The 17969-nt window shown below is 31.1% G+C and overlaps 1 protein-coding gene across 1 annotated transcript in view; it reads right to left on the reverse strand.

Moving 5' to 3' along the window:
- LOC126888498 (uncharacterized) overlaps positions 1–17969 on the reverse strand; it is a 157878-nt gene that overhangs the window by 99310 nt on the left and 40599 nt on the right. The window contains exon 6 of the mRNA XM_050656835.1: positions 13352–13436. Within this exon, the coding sequence (XP_050512792.1) occupies positions 13352–13436 (85 nt within the window). The remainder of the gene's footprint in view (positions 1–13351; positions 13437–17969) is intronic.

Below are 17969 nucleotides of genomic sequence, written 5' to 3' on the forward strand. Positions count from 1 at the left end.
GCATTCTACCAGAATATGTTTCACAGTGATTTGGTTCTTGCAGTTGTGGCAGAAAGGGATGGCTTCTTTATTTATTAAGTGAATATGAGTTGGTATAGTATGTCCTAATCGAAGTCGAGTTATTATTACTTGTTCACAACGTTTGAGTGGGAGTGGTAATGTGGTGCCGACAGTTTCTATAACATCTTTTAATTTGTTGGATGTGGAATTCCAGTTACTCTGCCATAAGTTGGTAATATGTTTTTTGATATAGGCTTTATGGTCGTTACTTGTTAGTATGTTTGACACAGGGATGCTTTCCTCTAGTGCAACTTCATTCGCAAGTTGGTCCACTGCTTCGTTTCCCTTGATTCCCACGTGTGATGGCACCCATAAAAAAGTTATTTCTATGTATTTTGTTGATAGTAGTATAAGTTCATTTTTTATTAGCATTATAATTTCATTTGATGGATACAATTGCTGTAAAGCTTTTAGTGTACTTAATGAGTCAGATATTATAATGTAATGAGGTGCGGATTTTCTTCTGCAAACTTTCAGTGCCTCTAAAATAGCCAGTGCTTCTCCAGTAAATATGCTACAACTCAGAGGGAGTCGTATTTTAAAATGGTCTGCTCCATGTATGTAAGCCGCTGCTAGTCCTGATTGAGTTTTTGATGCATCAGTGTAGATATGTTCAGAATTTGGATGTAGGGATATTATTTCATGGTATGATTGATGTATTACTGTTGGGTTAGTGGATGTTTTGGGATAGCGAGTAAGGGATGTATTTACAATTGGTGGACTAGTTGACCAAGAGGGGAAGTTTTGGGTTGGATTTATGATGGCACTAAACTGCTCACAGTCGTAACCACTGAATTTTAATCTTTCATAAAAAGGGAGTGCATTTATAGGTTTATTTCTGTAATTAATGATAAATTTAGGATTTGGATAAATTTAGAAGGATTTTGATGATTTAATTATACACGAGCTGCATAATTTAGTGACAATTGTTGCCTTCGTAAGTGTAAAGGTAATTCGTTAGCTAATACTTGAAGGCTATTGGTTGGGCTAGTTCTAAATGCGCCGAGGTCAATCCTTAGTGACGTTGTTTGAATTGAGTTTAGTTTTTTTAATGTAGTTTTTTTGGCTGTATCATAACATATTGAACCGTAGTCTAATTTGCTACGTATAAGTGATTGGTATAAGTTTAATAGGGTTCTTGTATCTGCTCCCCACGTACGGTTTGAGAGAATTTTCAGGAGATTAATTCTAGGTTGACATTGTCTTTGCAAGGTATTTATATGGCTTTTCCAGTTTAGGGTGCAATCTAGAGTTAACCCCAGGCAATTTATTTCGTTTGTTTCTTTTAGAGTATGTCCATTTAAAGTTAGATTAATATTCTTTATATTTTTCCGTTTGCTGAATATTATGTACTGTGTTTTTTCAGGAGAAAAGTTAAAACCAGTTTTAAGTGACCATTTTTCCAGCGTGTGTAAAAAGTTCTGCATTACTTCAGCCGCACATTCTACACTTCTGCTTTTGTGGTAAATAATCAAGTCGTCTGCGTATAAATTGGCCTTAATCGGTAGTCTCATCTCATCCAGGATGTTATTTATTGCAATCAGAAACAATGTTGGGCTTAAAATGGAGCCTTGCGGAATTCCATTTTCAAGGGAGCGTGGACTAGAGTTATAACCGTTGGCTGTTACTTCAATGTGTCTATGAGTTAAGAAATTTTGTATAAAAGCTAGAGTGTGACCATCAATTTCAAATTTTTGTAATGTTTTTAAGATGCTATATTTCCATGCAGTGTCGAAAGCTTCATTGATATCAATAAAGACAGCTAGTAATTTTTGATTGTGTAGAAATGCTTCATGGATTTCAGACTCAAGCGATACTAAGTTGTCGGTAGTGGATCTGCCTTTACGAAAAGCACTTTGATAGGGGGATAATAACTTTGAGTGTTCTAAATGCCATACTAGTCTGTTATTTATAATCTTTTCAATTAGTTTACACATACTACATGCCAAGGAGATTGGACGATACGACAAGGGATCGTCTTTAGGTTTGTTGGGTTTAAGAATTGGGACGATAATTGCATGGCACCATATCTTGGGAGATATATTATTGAAAAATATTGAGTTAAATAAGTCTAGGAGGATAAGTTTAGCTGATTCTGGAAGATTTTTTAAGAAAATAGGTGGAATATCATCTGGGCCGGAAGTGGTATTTTTAAGGCAATTTAGAGAGTAATCAAATTCTTGTTGAGTTATGTTTTCATTTAGGGGCGATTTGCTGTCATAGATTAAAATTTTAAAGGATTCTTCATGATTTTTATATTTAATGAAATTTGAGTTTAGGTTGCTATCACTAGAATTTAGTTGATACACATCGGCTAATACGTTAGATATGTCTTTTTTTGTCGGTAATAAGATTATTATTGTAAGAAAGAGTATTAATATTGATGTTGTTGTTTGATCCTTTAAGGTTTCGGATCTTTTTCAGATGGTCTCGATAGGAGTTGAGGGGTTTATTGAGGCAACATAATTATGCCAAGACTCCCTTTTGCTTTTTTTAATTAAATATCGAGTTTTTGCCCTAAGCTTTTTAAATTCCAGTAGATTAGCATCATTTTTATGTTTTTTAAGAATATTCAGTGCGTGTTTGCTTGCAGATAATGATTTGGCAATCTGATCATTCCACCAGGGGACCGGTGTCCTATTACAAGTTTTTGTTTTACCGATAGCTTTATGCGCTGCCGGTATAATTATATTATTTAATGTACATATGTTTTTGTCAATATTTTTCTTTAATGTGAAATTTCATAGTTTTTTATCAATGTACTGCTGAAAAAGTCCCAATTAGCGGTTTTTATTTTCCACGTCTGGTAAATTGGATGTGTTGTTTTTTGTTTGTCATTTAGGATGTCAATTATGATTGGAAAGTGATCACTGTCATATAGGTATTTTAGTGTCTTCCATTGTAATATACTTGCCAGTGATGGACTGCATATTGAGATATCAATAGATGAAAGATTCCCATAATAGGAATTAAACCTGGTGGTTTCCCCAGTATTCATAAGTATTAGATTTGAATTATAGGGCTTTTCATTCACAGTCATTTGTTTCGAGCTTCTGTCAAATGTCGTATAATCCGTGTACATTAATATTATACACAGATTATACAACATATGACAGAAGCTCGAAACAAATGACAATCGATGAAAAACCCTATTGATTGTGTTTTGTAATAAGTTCTCGCATTTGTCTGTTTTTGAACTTCCCCAAGTGGTGTTATGACAGTTTGTATCCCCTAGTAAGATTAGTGGAGGCTGTATCTGATGTAGTAAATTATTTACCTCTTGTATTTGACTTTCATGTGGGTGTGGAATATATATATTGCAAATGTTTATTTTCATTTTGTATATGACCTGAACTGCAACGGCTTCGAGATTGGTATTTAGATTAATAAGCTTAGTTTCAATATCATTTCTGACAAAGATAGCCACGCCCCCACTGGCGTGTTCTGTACTTCTATTTTTTAGAAAGGGAGTATAATTTTTTAAGTTTATTACAGAATCCTCTTTGAAGTGAGTTTCTTGTATACACAGTATTAGGGGAGAATATTTTGAATTAATAGTTTGAGTGATTCGAGGTGAGCGAAATACCCATTTGGGTTCCATTGAAGAATTAGTGATTTATCCATCGGATTTTTCGGTCTCTTCCGTTGAAGATGTGTGAGTGGGGTTAAGTTTTTTCTTTAATCTGGTGATGTGGTTTTTTAATTTAGAGTTGTGAGAGTAACAATGAATAAAGTTAAGGATATCGGTTAATTCGGAAAGTTCATTTGAGTAGTTCGTCGAGATAGTTTCAGGATGTTTAGCATGAAGAGTGTTAGCTAGAAAGTCGCATATTTCATTAAAATTTAATGTGCATGGGGGTGATCGGCTTTCAATTTTGTCTATTATCAATTCTAGAGAAGAAATAATGTCGTCATCAGAGGTTTTAGTTTGTTTTTTAGGTTTTTTCAGTTTATGTGTGATAGGAGAAGCAAAGATTTGTGAGTCCGTTTCTGGGTTATTTTGGTCAATGTCAGGTGAGGATGAGATTTGTCTTTTAACTTGAGTAGATACTAGAGTATGTTGTTTGTTAATATCAACTGAAGGCTGCAGAGTTACAGTTTCAGCAGGATTATTAATATTATTTAGATTTGATGATATTGTTTCTTTTGGTAAGGAGGGTTGACTTATGTTTTCTATAGTTTCAGTTATGGTGGCGTTCGTTTCCATGTTTTGTTGTGTTTGAGGATCTCTTTCCTCTGTTTCGGGTGTCGAATTTGGAGAGGTTTCTGAGGGTATGTTTGAGGAGTTAGCAGTTGTTTTGATGGGACCATCTGTATCGTTGTGTCCAATAGTTTTGCACTTAGAGCAGTTTAGTCCATCGATAGAGAGGAATAAACGATAAGTTGTATTGTGGAATACATTGAAGGAGTCAGGAATGGAGGTATTATCCAAGGGAGAAATAAATACTTGCCTTCTGAAGCTTAGGACGTGGCTATATTCGGTTTCTGTCATACCCACTCGTAGGAAAGTCATCTTGGAAACTGCAGCAATGCCTAATTTTTGTAATTCTGTTTCAATGATATTGTTTGGAATTGAAGGATATGCGTTAGAAATGACAAGTCGTTGTGCTGGTGTGATTAGTCTTCTTATCTCTATTTGTGACTCATTTATATTAATAGATTTGTAGGAATGAAGAAGCGTATCAACTGTGTTTTTGGTAGAGAGCTAGATACATATTCTGTTGTTTGGAATTCTAGATGCAAACAACACGTTACGTGGACCAACCACTGATCCAAATGCTACGATATAATTGTGGATTTTGATGCCTTCGATACTGGAGAGGACTACTGCTTGGTCCTGTGTTGGACCAACTTGGATCAGTTCCGAACGGTTCCAAAAAACCAGTTGATAAAACCAGTAGGTTGAACTTGATTCGAATTGTATAGGTTATATTTACTACTTTAATATCTTATATAAAGGTTTTTGTTACTCACGTCAGGTTGAGTCGATTGGCATCAACACTGCACTATTATTTATTGATAGTATTTAAGAATATAAAATTTTTGTTCCGTATTTTACATTTAAATAATGAAAAATATCAGAGCGGTTTAAAACGTGGTATAATCATGCCACTGTCAGGGCCGTCTATTAATAGAAATTATTATCAATTTTAATTCGCTTTCATTGTACTTTTTATTTTTGCTTTGGACATTGTTAAATAGTTTTAAAAACAAGAAATAAATAACCTATCTGTTTTGGAATTACGAGCAAACACAAACAAAACACAAAAAAAAAAACAAAAATAACTATCCGAGTAAAGTCGCCTATGGAACGCACCCTAAAAATATTCACAATATGATTTTAAAGTCCCCTTCTTTAAAACGCATGGTGTATGTCTTAACTAATAGTCTGGGCTGATTATCGGAGAATAAGCCATTTTTGGGAAAAGTTATTTACCAGCAATTTTATTGCTGGAATCGAATCTTACGATTGTATATATTTATAATATAGGTATGCAAAGTCCGCCGAGAGTGTGCTACTTTATTTATAAACAAAATGGCGCCCGAAAATCGTGTTTTTTTTTTCAATTTTTGCTCTATAACTCCAAAGATTTTAACTTTACACCAAAAATACTCAAATAAAAATTTACCGCAATTAAATTCTCCATAGAGACGTGTTTTTTCCGATTTACTTCGACGAAAACTTTCCCCGGAAAATGCGGGTTTTCCAAGAAAATCTTTAATTTTCAACTAAACTTTTAGATAAGTACAGTAATTGTTAATCAATAATTAAATAACTTGGTAATATAAAAGCCCTTTTTGTATAGATTATAATTCCAGAAGACGATGGAAATTTAATGAACAGTTTAGCAACAATTAAATTGTTAATTAAAAATTTACGGTCGCTATAATAACGACAATAATTACGATGCATAAGAATAACTATGATTTTTTAATAAAAAGACACTATACCTATCTAATGTACTTTACAGAATTGAAATTGGACTATTTAAGCGGCCTCAGGAATATTTTAAAATTATAAAGAATTTTTTCGCTTATAAACAAATAGAATATCTCGGAAAATATTAAACTAAATTAAATTGAGAAAACGGTATTCGAAAAACAGCGGCAGGACGCTTCTTTTAAAAGAGAAAAAGTTTAATTATGATAAGTAGTTCCGTAGATACAACCGGTCAAAGTTGACCGGAATTTACGGCAAATATATAAAAAACAGGATCATAATTTTCAAACCATCACCTTTTTATTTTTGTCTTCTTTCTCCACACCAATTTTCATCTCCTTAAAATACTCATAACATATATTATTATAATAAAAACTATCGATAATACGTGTGAAAATTGCCAAAAATAGCAAAATTCCAATCAAAAATTAGGTTTGAGGAAATGTAACCCTCAAAGTTCAAAATCGGTATACGTTAAAAAAATGCATTTTCTCGGCTTCCCATGGAGCAATTTCGTTCATTCTTTTTTTGTTCCCAAGTAACTCGAGTAGAGCCGTCGAACTAACGCATTATTAAATGTCTAACTTGCTTTTGTTTTGTTATAATAAATTCATTTATTTATTATAACACAAAATTTTAATTTGTTTAAATAAAAATTGTTTAAATAATTATACAGCTTTCAAATAAGAATATTTATGTTTTTAACTTTAAAAGGTACACTTGTAGTAGGTTTATCTAAGAAAGCCTACAACTGGAAAAAATATGTAGTTTTCTGTTCTTTTAAATAAATTAATCTATTATAACTAAACAAAAGCAAGCTTGACATTTAATAATGCGTTAGTTCGATGGATCTGTTCGAGTTATTAGGGAACAAAAAAAGAATGAAGTAAATTGCTGCATGGGAAGCCGAGAAAATGCCTTATTTAACGTATACCGATTTTGAACTTTGAAGGTTACATTTTCTCCAACCTAATTTTTGATCGGAATTTTGCTATTTTTGGCAATTTTCACACGTATTATCGATAGTTTTTATTATAATAATATATTTTATGAGTATTTTAAAGATATGAAAATTGGTGTGGAGATAGAGGACAAAAACGAAAAGGTGATGGTTTGAAAATTATGATCCTATTGTTTATATCTTTGAAGTAAATGCCGGTCAAATTTTACCGGTTGTATCTCAGGAACCACTCATCATAATTAAATGTTTTTTCTTTTAAAAGAAGCATCCTGCCGCTGTTTTTCGAATATCGTTTTATCAATTTAATTTAGTTTAATATTTCTCGAGATATTCTATTTGTTTATAAGCCAAAAAATTGTTTATAATTTTAAAATATTCCTGAGGCCGCTTAAATAGTCCAATTTCAATTCTATAAAGTACATTAGATAGGTATAGTGTCATTTAATGAAAAAATCATAGTTATTCTTATGCACCATAATTATTGTCGTTATTATAGCGACCGTAAATTTCGAATTAACAATTCAATTGTTGCTAAACTGTTTATTCAATTTCCATCGGCTTCTGGAATTATAATGTATGCAAAAATGGCTTTTATATTACCAAGTTATTTAATTATTGATTAACAATTACTTATCTAAAATTTTAGTTGAAAATTAAAGATTTTGTTGGAAAAACCCGCTTTTTCCGGGGAAAGCTTTCGTCGAAATGTATCGGAAAAAACACGTTTCTATGCAGAATTTAATTGAGGTGAATTTTTATTTGAGTGTTTTTGGTGTAAAGTTAAAATCTTTGGAGTTATAGAGCAAAAATTGAAAAAACACGATTTTTGGGCGCCATTTTGTTTATAAAAAAAGTAGCACACTATCTGCGGACTTTGCATACCTATATTATTAATACATACAATAATAAGATTCGATTCCAGCAATAAAATTGCTGGTAAATAACTTTTCCTTGTATTTTGCTAATTAGCCCAGAGTATAAGGAATAATATGAGTGAGGCAAATACAATTAAATTATTAGAATTGTTTCTGTAGAAGTAATAAACCAAAAACAAATATTTTACTTGTAATTTGAGAGCAATTTACTTAGTGGAACAATTTACAACGTAAGGCTATTTAAATTGTCTTTTATTTCCAACATAATATAGTTTCATAAGTGTGGCTGTCTTATTATGGTATGTGGTGGTATTATTATTCATAAGTTTGGTTGTTTATAGCAATATTATAGTACATACAGTCGGAAAAATGAAAGAATACCCATGAACGAACATATAAAACACGCTGTATTTTCCTGTCACCATGTCACAAAGAAAATTGTCCAGTGCAATTACATGTAACAATAATTATTACATGTACTTGCGCTGGCCAATTTTTTGTCTGACACGGTGACAGGAAAATACAGCGTGTTTTATATGTTCGTTCATGGGTATTCTTTCATTTTTCCTACTGTACCTAGGCAACGTCCCCTACTTTCCTGATTATTTTGAAGTTATACTTATTTCGGCGCGATTGGGAAAAATGTTGGGGGTAAATTTTTACAAAAATGACGTGCACACCGACGGTACGAAGTTAGTTGGTAAATCTTTCAAGGTATGTATCAGTGCAAATAAAGTGTGAAAAAATATATTGGTGCTTTTAGTAAAACATGATGAAAAGAAAATTAAAAAACAATCTTAATATTACTTGAACAGTCTATCAAAATGATTTATTTTTGTATCAATTTGATACCACGGTTGTCGTCCAATAACCTTAGTCAAGTCCGATAACCGCGCAGTGTTTATCGAGGTTGTATTTTGGATGGGTGAACGCTTAGGTACACCTAATGTTGTTACCTTGACTCATTTTTTTTTTAATTTTTGGTACTGTTTTAATAAAAGTGTTTGGAAAACAGTAAGTAGTAAAATGAGTTTAATATTTAAATAAAATACCAATAAACTGTTTAAAGTATATTTTTTTCGTTGAAATAATATAATAGCAATATAACTTCTTACGTGCGTATAAAGTAAGTACACACAAATTTTTTTTATAGTTTATTTATTTTTATTTTTTATGGCAAAATTGTTGAAACTTCTGTTGTTTCTGGTGAGTTATACAACCATTGTGTTCAAAATAAGAGAGCCAAAAGGAACTACAACGTTAACGGTGTTGCTTAATGTGGCGTATGAAAAAACCGCGGTTTTTTATGCTACCATTTAAATGGGTGCGTTTATGAGAAAGTGGGAATTAGTCCCTAGGCACGGGGTGAATGAGGGTGAGTTTTATGTACTTTTGGTACAAACATGTCTACAGAAAAATTGTTCCAGGTTTTATTTACTATCGAAATATCGTCTTTTAAAATTAAAATTATTTTTTTTACAAAAGTATATTAAAAAATGCAACAAAAAACACGACAGAAAGCAATTTGGTTTTTGCCCCATAACTATTTTCCACGGTGACACAGGTATAAACATTGTCTCGTGGACAAAATTTTCATCCTTCCTCTTTAAATGACGCTTGGTAGAAGTCTCTAAGAGTTATAGTTTCCGAAATATGATTTTTTAAACTTCGCCACTCACAGAGGTTTTGGGCCGTGTTCATTGTTATTTCGCAAACATTGTTCTGTAACTTTTTGCTACGCAGCTTTAGGTGTATGTAATGGTACATATAATAAGAAGAGGAGTCAATTACCTTTAAAACGGTCTATTGTAGAAAGTTATGTGGCTATTTTTAGGCAAAATATCGTTTTTCAAAATTTTATACTTTTAACAATTTTTGATATTGTTTTACGATTATTTTTAAATTTTTCATTATAACTTCTTTTCTTGTTCATTTAGGTATATAATATAATATACAATGCTAAATAAAAAAGATTGCTTATTTTATTTGCTTTAAAATGGTGAATTAAAATTCTAGGACCATTTTTTAACAAGATATTATGCTTTTTCAAAGTGTGACATATACACATGCAATATTTTGGCCCACAACGTTAAAGCCATATTATGTTAAACTTATTAATTTTTAACTTTGCGACAAAAATATTCTTCATAGAATTTTTTGCATAGTCTAAATCCTAAGATGTAATCATCAGATATCCAATTTTGTCAATAGTATACAGTGTAGTTTAAAAAATATGAATTTCGCTCAAGTGAAAAAGACCTTTATATTTCACAACATCGCAAAGTGTTATTAAGAAAATTTATTTGAAACTAAAACTTTTATTCTAATGTGCAATTATATTCTCCTAATTGACAAAAAAAAAATTGAAAATTTTTCTCAAATTACGCATACCCTTGGATATCTTACGGATATCTTGTTTAAAAATAGTCTTAGAATTTTTTACCATACCTACATGATTTTGATATAAAGAAAATAAGCTTTCTCTTTTACTGTAAAATGTATATCCCTAAATGTACACGAAAAAAAGTTATCTTAATAACAAATTTAAAAAATAATCGTAAAAATATCAAAAATCATTAAATCTATAAAACTTTAATCAAAGTTTTATAAAACCATAATTTGCTTAAAAGTACTCACACAACCTTATACAATAGACCATTTTAATGGTAATTGACTTCTCTTCCTACTAAATGTACCATTGTATGCATATACCTAGAAATGCGTAGAAAAAAATTACAGAACAATGTTTGCAAAATAATGGAAAAAATTGCCCAAAATGCTGTGAATGGCGAAATTTAAAAAATCATACTTCAAAAACTATAAATCATAGAAATTTCTACCGAACGTCATTTAAAGAAGAAGGAGGGAAATTTTTTGAAATTATACTTCTTTACGCGCGATACGAGGGTGACTTTTAATGGGATTAAAACCTTTGATCCCGGCGCAGTCGCATTACAACTTTGTTCTGATTGGATGTTCAAATGACATGACAAAAATTATCCAATATGGCAGCTGTATCACAGCTGTGGGACTGTGGTTTGGTTATGTATGGTTGTTGCGTTTTAAAATTTGTAGGAAAAGAAACAACAAACAAAAAGTTAGTTAATGGTTATACTGCCTTTTTAAATAGTCTTCATATTATATTTTTGGACTTATTAACTTAGAAGAGATGATTGTTGCATGTCAATGTGAAAGCCCATCAAACTGTGACTAGTATGAGTGCCGCAAAATTACTGATAAAAAACCTATTAGCTCGAAGGCGTAGAGAACTGTAGATAACAACAATCAACCGGGACGATCTACGATCTCGCTTATTCAAAGCTAAAGAATCTTACACTGGTAAGTGTTTTAAAAATAGTTGATCAAATTTTGTTATGATATTGTCAAATTGTGAAATGTCAAAATATTTATATTTCATTTATTAACATTAATAGTAATAATACAACTTGCGCAATTTGAAAAATGTCGTTTAAAAGGTTTTTTATTATAATTTTGTGTCTTTGGATTTGTCTTCCTTGCGCGTAAAATAACAAAACATCTATTTTTATATTTCACTTGTCACCGTGATGTGTAAATATGTATATCTGACACCTTAATAGTATGTGCCTTGATGGTCTTGTTGGTAGAGAATTGGACCAGAGATTGAGAATTCGCGAGGTTGCGGGTTCAATTCCCGGACGATTCATACTTTTTTCGTTTTTTTTTTAATATTTGGCATTAAATTTTGGTAATTATTGTTAATTTTTTGTATTGTAACTGTTAAGTAGGTATATTTATTTCGCTGAAATTATATTATAATAGAAGTATAACTTCTTACGTGCGTACAAAGTACACACACACATTCTTTTTTTTCTGTGAAGTAATACCTATACCTAAATCTCCGTGCAAGCAAAAAGATATAGGACAAAAAACAAAATTGCTTTCTTTCATGTTTTTTTTTTATTTTTAATATGTTTTTGTAAAAAAGAATTTTTGACTTTAAAAGGTGATATTTCGACAATAAATTTAATCTGGAACAATTTTTCTGTAGGCGTGTTTGTACCAAAAATGCATAGAACTCACCCTAAGGCACCTTGAGCCTAGGGACTAATTCACCCCTTTTCAAAAAACGCATCCCTTTAAATAGTAGCACTCCATGTTTATTGCATAATTAGAGGTTCATCGACCATATGAAACAATAAAAACCCGTCAACGTTGTAGTTCCTTTCTAAAGTACATAATCGCTACCGTAATAGTGAAAAAAGGATAAACACTTCCATAAAATAACTTTTTAAAATACGTTCACGGGATAATAGCCATTTCCTAATTATTACCACTGACACTCTGACAGTACGTGTCAATGAACTACACATCGACGTACGTTTCACTTTATTTTTTTATTTAAGGCTATGGGTACATAATTCGCAAATATTTTACGTGTATCTCTACTTTTTCTGTCTTTACACGGCAAATTACGTGTAGTAAAATTCACACTGGTATGGATATGTAAACATTACTAGAATGTCATTCTACTTGAAAATGTCATCATTAATTTAAAGAGATGGCTTTTGAATGTTCTTGGATAACTGTTATTTTTATAATTGCAAATTATTAATTCAGTTAATAAATGTGATAATTTTTTTACTAACTATGTATTCAGTGATTGTAATAATTTATTTGTACAACAAAAACTAATACTCAATCGAGAAAAGAGGAAAATCGTTAAAGTGATTTTTTAATAATATATTCTTATGGAACGCTTACAATTTTGAACATCTTTAACAACAAAATACTTGGATCACAGAATATATTATCCTGATGTATTCTCTGCTTGGATCTTCCACAAATAATACACAATAAATAACTTTTTATTAAGTTCACGTCTTAAATCAATTATTTATCAAATACACTATATATCAATAATATCTAATCAATACCTCAAAATATTCCCGATGCAATGTCAAATATTTAAAATTGTCACTGATTGTCAGTGTCTGACTGACAATATATGCTGACAATATTATATTCGGCTAAGTGCGTTGTAAGACAAAGATAGATTTGGAAAATATTACCACGGCATTGTGTTCATTTTTTTCGAATCCTGAAAAAACCAATAAATATTTTTGAAAAATTGAAACGCAGGATGAAAGATTAAATTATTACCGAGGGCCGAAAGTCCTTAGAATAAATAAAAAGTTTATTTTGAATGAGATATTTGAAATTAAAAATCACACTAAATTTTCTCTTAATTTTTCACCCCTGTAACTTATTTAAATAAACATTATAGAAGTTCTCAGGGACTTTCGGCCTTCGCTAATAACGTAATCTTTCATTCTGCGTTTAAATTTTTCAAAAATACTTATTAGTTTTCTCAGGATTCGAAAAAAATGAATCCCCATTTGAATAGCATTGCAGCCGAAAATACGTACCGATCCTCTTAACTTGTTTGAAAATGATTCGTGACGCACGGGAAAAGTTAGAGTGGAAGAACTATACATAATTATATTATATTAATCAATTAATCATTCATCTTACCCATTAACTTTCCTATATTTCCAACATCATATTTAGTTCCGTACCTCACAGCCAACGATTTGGCAGCTTTCTTTGCTAGTTTATACTGAAATAAAAAATACAAAATGATATGTTATTTTTTTTATTTTATTTTATTAGATATTTTATTTTTTTCTAGGTTTGTGGAAAAAACAAAACATTGAATTTTTATAATAGTGCAACCAATGAGGATATTTGGCTCCGAATTCGATGCTACTGCATATTACGCCAGTCAATGGGAGCAAGAATAGGGATATTACGTCCGAATTCTATCCTACTGCATGGATTTTAATGAAATTTTTGGCCTAGCCTCTACTTATCTCCTAATTCAAAGCCTACCCTATGCCGATGTGTGCTTTTATCCTAGGGGTGGTTTCCACCCCAATTCGCTGGAGAACCTAATTCTAAGCAAAAACTGTTCTATAATTTTTTTTTTGAAAACTCAATACTTTTGAGATATTCGTGGTTGAAAATTGGCCATTTTCATTGAAACATAATACCTTTTCGAACGGTTTTTTGCAAATACCTTAAAAACTATGCATCTAACTAAAAAGACTATATTAAACATTTTTGTAGGTTATAAGAAAGCAAAGAGATACTTGCCTTCATAAATCTTCTAGTTATAATACAAAAAGAGATATGGTAGGTTAAAATCATTTGTTTTTTGGTACATTCTCAAATTGGTGTATTCAACTTGAAATAACAGAGAAACGGTCGATATAATGCTACTAATACATCTTGTAGTTTTTGAAAAGACCTTTAAAATGAGCTATATTAAAGGTCTATTACATTAAAATTAAGCGAGATATGCTGCAAAAAAAATTGATAACTAATTAGTCGAGGCAATGAGCTGAAAAAATGGCAAAACCTCGCAATTTTTTCGTCCAGCATCTATTTGTACAAAAATTTGGGATTAGGCTCATTACACCCTCTAGTTAATTTTCTATATTGAGCCGTTGTACGCTTTTGGTGTTGTAAGGTTGAAAACTACCCCTAATTGGAAAAAAATTATAAAATAACATTTGAAACTTTAATATTGTCAACATTTGGTTCTTATTAGTTACATAATGAATGTTTTATGCTTTAAGATATACTATCATAATATTTCAACCCTTAAAACCACCCTTGTTGGAGCTATATATAAAAAATTTACTTATCCTAAAAGGATAATTTCGGATTGCATCGATTTACATAAAAATTTGGGATTAGGATCATCTCACCCTGTACTTCATGTTGTATATCATGCTTAAGGGCGTTGATTATTTTTAGGGGTGTAAACTACCTCTTATTTTCAAAAATTATATAAAAACATTATAAACTTTAATATGGGTAAAATTTGGTTTTGATTGGTTAAGTAATGATTGTTTTATACTGTAGGATATAATATCATAATATTTCAACCCTTAAAAACCACCCTTAATAACATTACAGTTTTTATAAGTAGATATTTTAATAGGTCTATACAGAAAAAAAGTAGAATTAAAGAATTACAAAAACATTTATTTACACAAAAATACGAATTTACAAATATGTACAAATACAAATACTATTAGTTTTTTAGTCATCTTCCAGTATACGAACCGGTCTGTCGTATTATACATACATTGAAAATTATCCATAAGCGGACTATCCGAATTTTTCAAAAAAAAATTCGTTTTATAAACATAGCTCCGTCATTTTTGGCGGTGAAAAGTTTTTTCAAAAATGACTTTGTAAGATTTTTGTAGTGTTACAAGACTGTGTAAACTAAATTCCGTAAGATCCCTCAGTTTTTAACTAGGGTGGGTTTAAAAGGCTCGAATAAGGGCGTGTTTGCTCGTAAATAGAGGTTTTAAACAGCTATATCTCGCTAACTGTTCACTCTAATAAAAATCTATGGACACGAGAATTTTAACTATTAAATAAGCTACAATTTAGTAGTCCATCGTTTCTTTCGTATCTCGAGTATTTTCGGAGATATTTTGAAGTAAATGGTGAAAAATGGGAAATTCCAAAAAAATAATTTTTCTTTAAACTCCAATTTTTCTAAAATTAGACCTTTCAAGTAGGTCAAACTTCTTGGGTGTATTGATAATATAAATATAAAAGGAATTACAGAAAGGTGAAGATCAATTTTTAATCAGGAGGGTAGTTAGGGGTTTCTCTCACTGATTTTTTCATAGAGAAAATCAGGTACCGAACTTCCTTTGATCATAAGTCACTTAATTTTCGGACTAGAAACTTTTTATTATTTTTTTGAAAGGCCTAACTCTATACTTGAAAAAATATTTTTTAAGTTTTCCTCGAAAAATGCAAAGTTTTTCCGTTATTTTACTTTGAATATTTCAAATTATGCGTTTGACGTAAAAACCTAACTTTTAGCATGCCGTATCTCGGTTCGTATTGGTCTTATAGATATTACAAAAAAATATTTTGGTTTGTGTTGCTAAAACATATAATTTCGATACCTACAGTTGTTTTGATTAAATGCATATTTTTCGAGGTATTCTCAAAAAACCCTCTAAAAAAGTCGATTTATTCATCGAAAAACTGTTACTTTCAAGCGCGAATAACTCGAAAAATATTAGTTTTACGAAGAAAATGCGAAAAATATTTTTTTCTTACCTTAATAATAACCTTTTACATCGAATAACCTAAGAATAACCTTTTACATCGATTTACATATTTAAAATGTAATACAAAATTCCCGCCCCCGAGATGGGGTGGCAACCACCCCTAAGGTTTTAGCGTACAGCGGCATGATATAGAAAATGATTCTTGGGCTATTCCCTACCTTCTGTGAAAATTTCAAGTAAATCCGTGCTGGACGAAAAAATTGCGAGCCAAAATGCTTCATTTCCTCGACTAAATGTATTTTAAGAAAAAATGAGAAGTAATTTTAACGCCCATCCACCAAAATGTTAATGCATCGTTTTCCTTCCACAATACCTTTTATTATAGTATTATTCATATGTTCAAAAAGTTGGACAAGTTTAAAATGAATGGTTTAAAAAAAAAGATCAAATTATAGAGCGCATTTTTAAATTTTCTTAAAAATCGTTTTTTCTACATGTAACTTGAAAATGATAAGAGATACAGTAATGAGAAATAAAAAGGAAATATTTATCTGAAAAAGCCCTATATTTTTGTGTGGTAACTTTTTTTCGTATCTCTTATCTTTTTCGAGTTACATGGAAGATGAGGAAGATTTTTAAGAAAATTAAAAATGCGCTCTATAATTTGATATTATTTTTTTCAAAAACCATTCATTTTAATCCAGTACAACTTTTTGAACATAGAAATAACACTATAATAAAAAGTATTGCAGAAGGAAGACGATGTATTTTAATTCTGATGGATGAGGGGTTAAATAAACTTATCATTTTTTTCTTAAAATACATTAGTCATAAACTTTTTTGCAGAATATCTCGCTCAGTTTGAATCTAATCGACATTTGCGAATCAAATGAGCAATCTTACCAAAAGTCTATCTACCATACCAACGAAAAAAGAGGTATTGAAGAAAAATACATGTTATGCCACCTCAAGTACCCAGACTGAAGAGCCTCAACATTTCGAAGCAAATGCAGAGCAAAAGTCAAAAATTACAGAAGATAAGTGTCACTTTGTAGTTATTAGTAACTTGAGCCCAATATACACCCCTATACAAGTGGTTCACTATATTAAAGAGAAGCTAGGTATCAAGGAATATATAAGATGTTATGCCCTCCTTAAAGATGCCGACACAACAACTGGTTCTTCATTCAAAATAGGTATAAAATCTAGAACATCTATTAACCTATTATTTAATAAGGGCATTTGGCCACCTGGTGTAAACATTAAATGGTCTATCGAATCTTCATATTCCGAACCATCGCTTTCATCTGAGTCACATAAGAATCCGAAGAATATCAGAAGTCCTATTAGCCTGGAAAATTCAAATAGTTTATGCAACAACAAAAATGAAGTTCAGAGCACAAACATACAAACAGACAAACAGGCCATGGAAATTTGCAAAACTAAGAATCCGTTCCATACCCATATTAATTTCATTAAGAAAGATACTTTAGAACCATCGACTAATCTCGATCCATTGACCCCACCAAGAGTTAGATTAACCAATAACTCTAATAGTCGATATCTTTTAGCCAGATTAAGGGAACCGGATATCTTAAAGGCCATTAAACTTCATCTTGCTTATTTACACGACCAACCTGCATCAGTTTTTTATGATGGGTATACCAACACAAGTGTTAAATTGTTTCTGGCTTCCGAAGGACTTCCTACAAAGAGTGAAGATCTACGAAAAATTCTTCTAGATTTTAATGATGCTTATGGAATTGGTGCAAATGAGGTAGACGCTGATCTTGCTGCTTTTAGGTCTTTTCTAACTTCGGAAAGAATTATTCACCTGCAAAAGTCAAGGGAATGCCACCGAAACTACTATTCCGCTGCCTCTCCAGGACGAAATTTTTAAACATCACGACGTGTTCTGAGGGACTATAATCCTCAAATTATTTTAGTGATAACAACTTTAGCATGGTTCTGATTAATATTCGTTCTATAAGATATAAAACTTATGAATTATTTGTGTTTCTAGAGGAATTAGGGTTTCCACCGAT

The sequence above is a fragment of the Diabrotica virgifera genome, chromosome 7 (assembly GCF_917563875.1).
Source record: "Diabrotica virgifera virgifera chromosome 7, PGI_DIABVI_V3a".
Classification (NCBI taxonomy): domain Eukaryota; kingdom Metazoa; phylum Arthropoda; class Insecta; order Coleoptera; family Chrysomelidae; genus Diabrotica; species Diabrotica virgifera.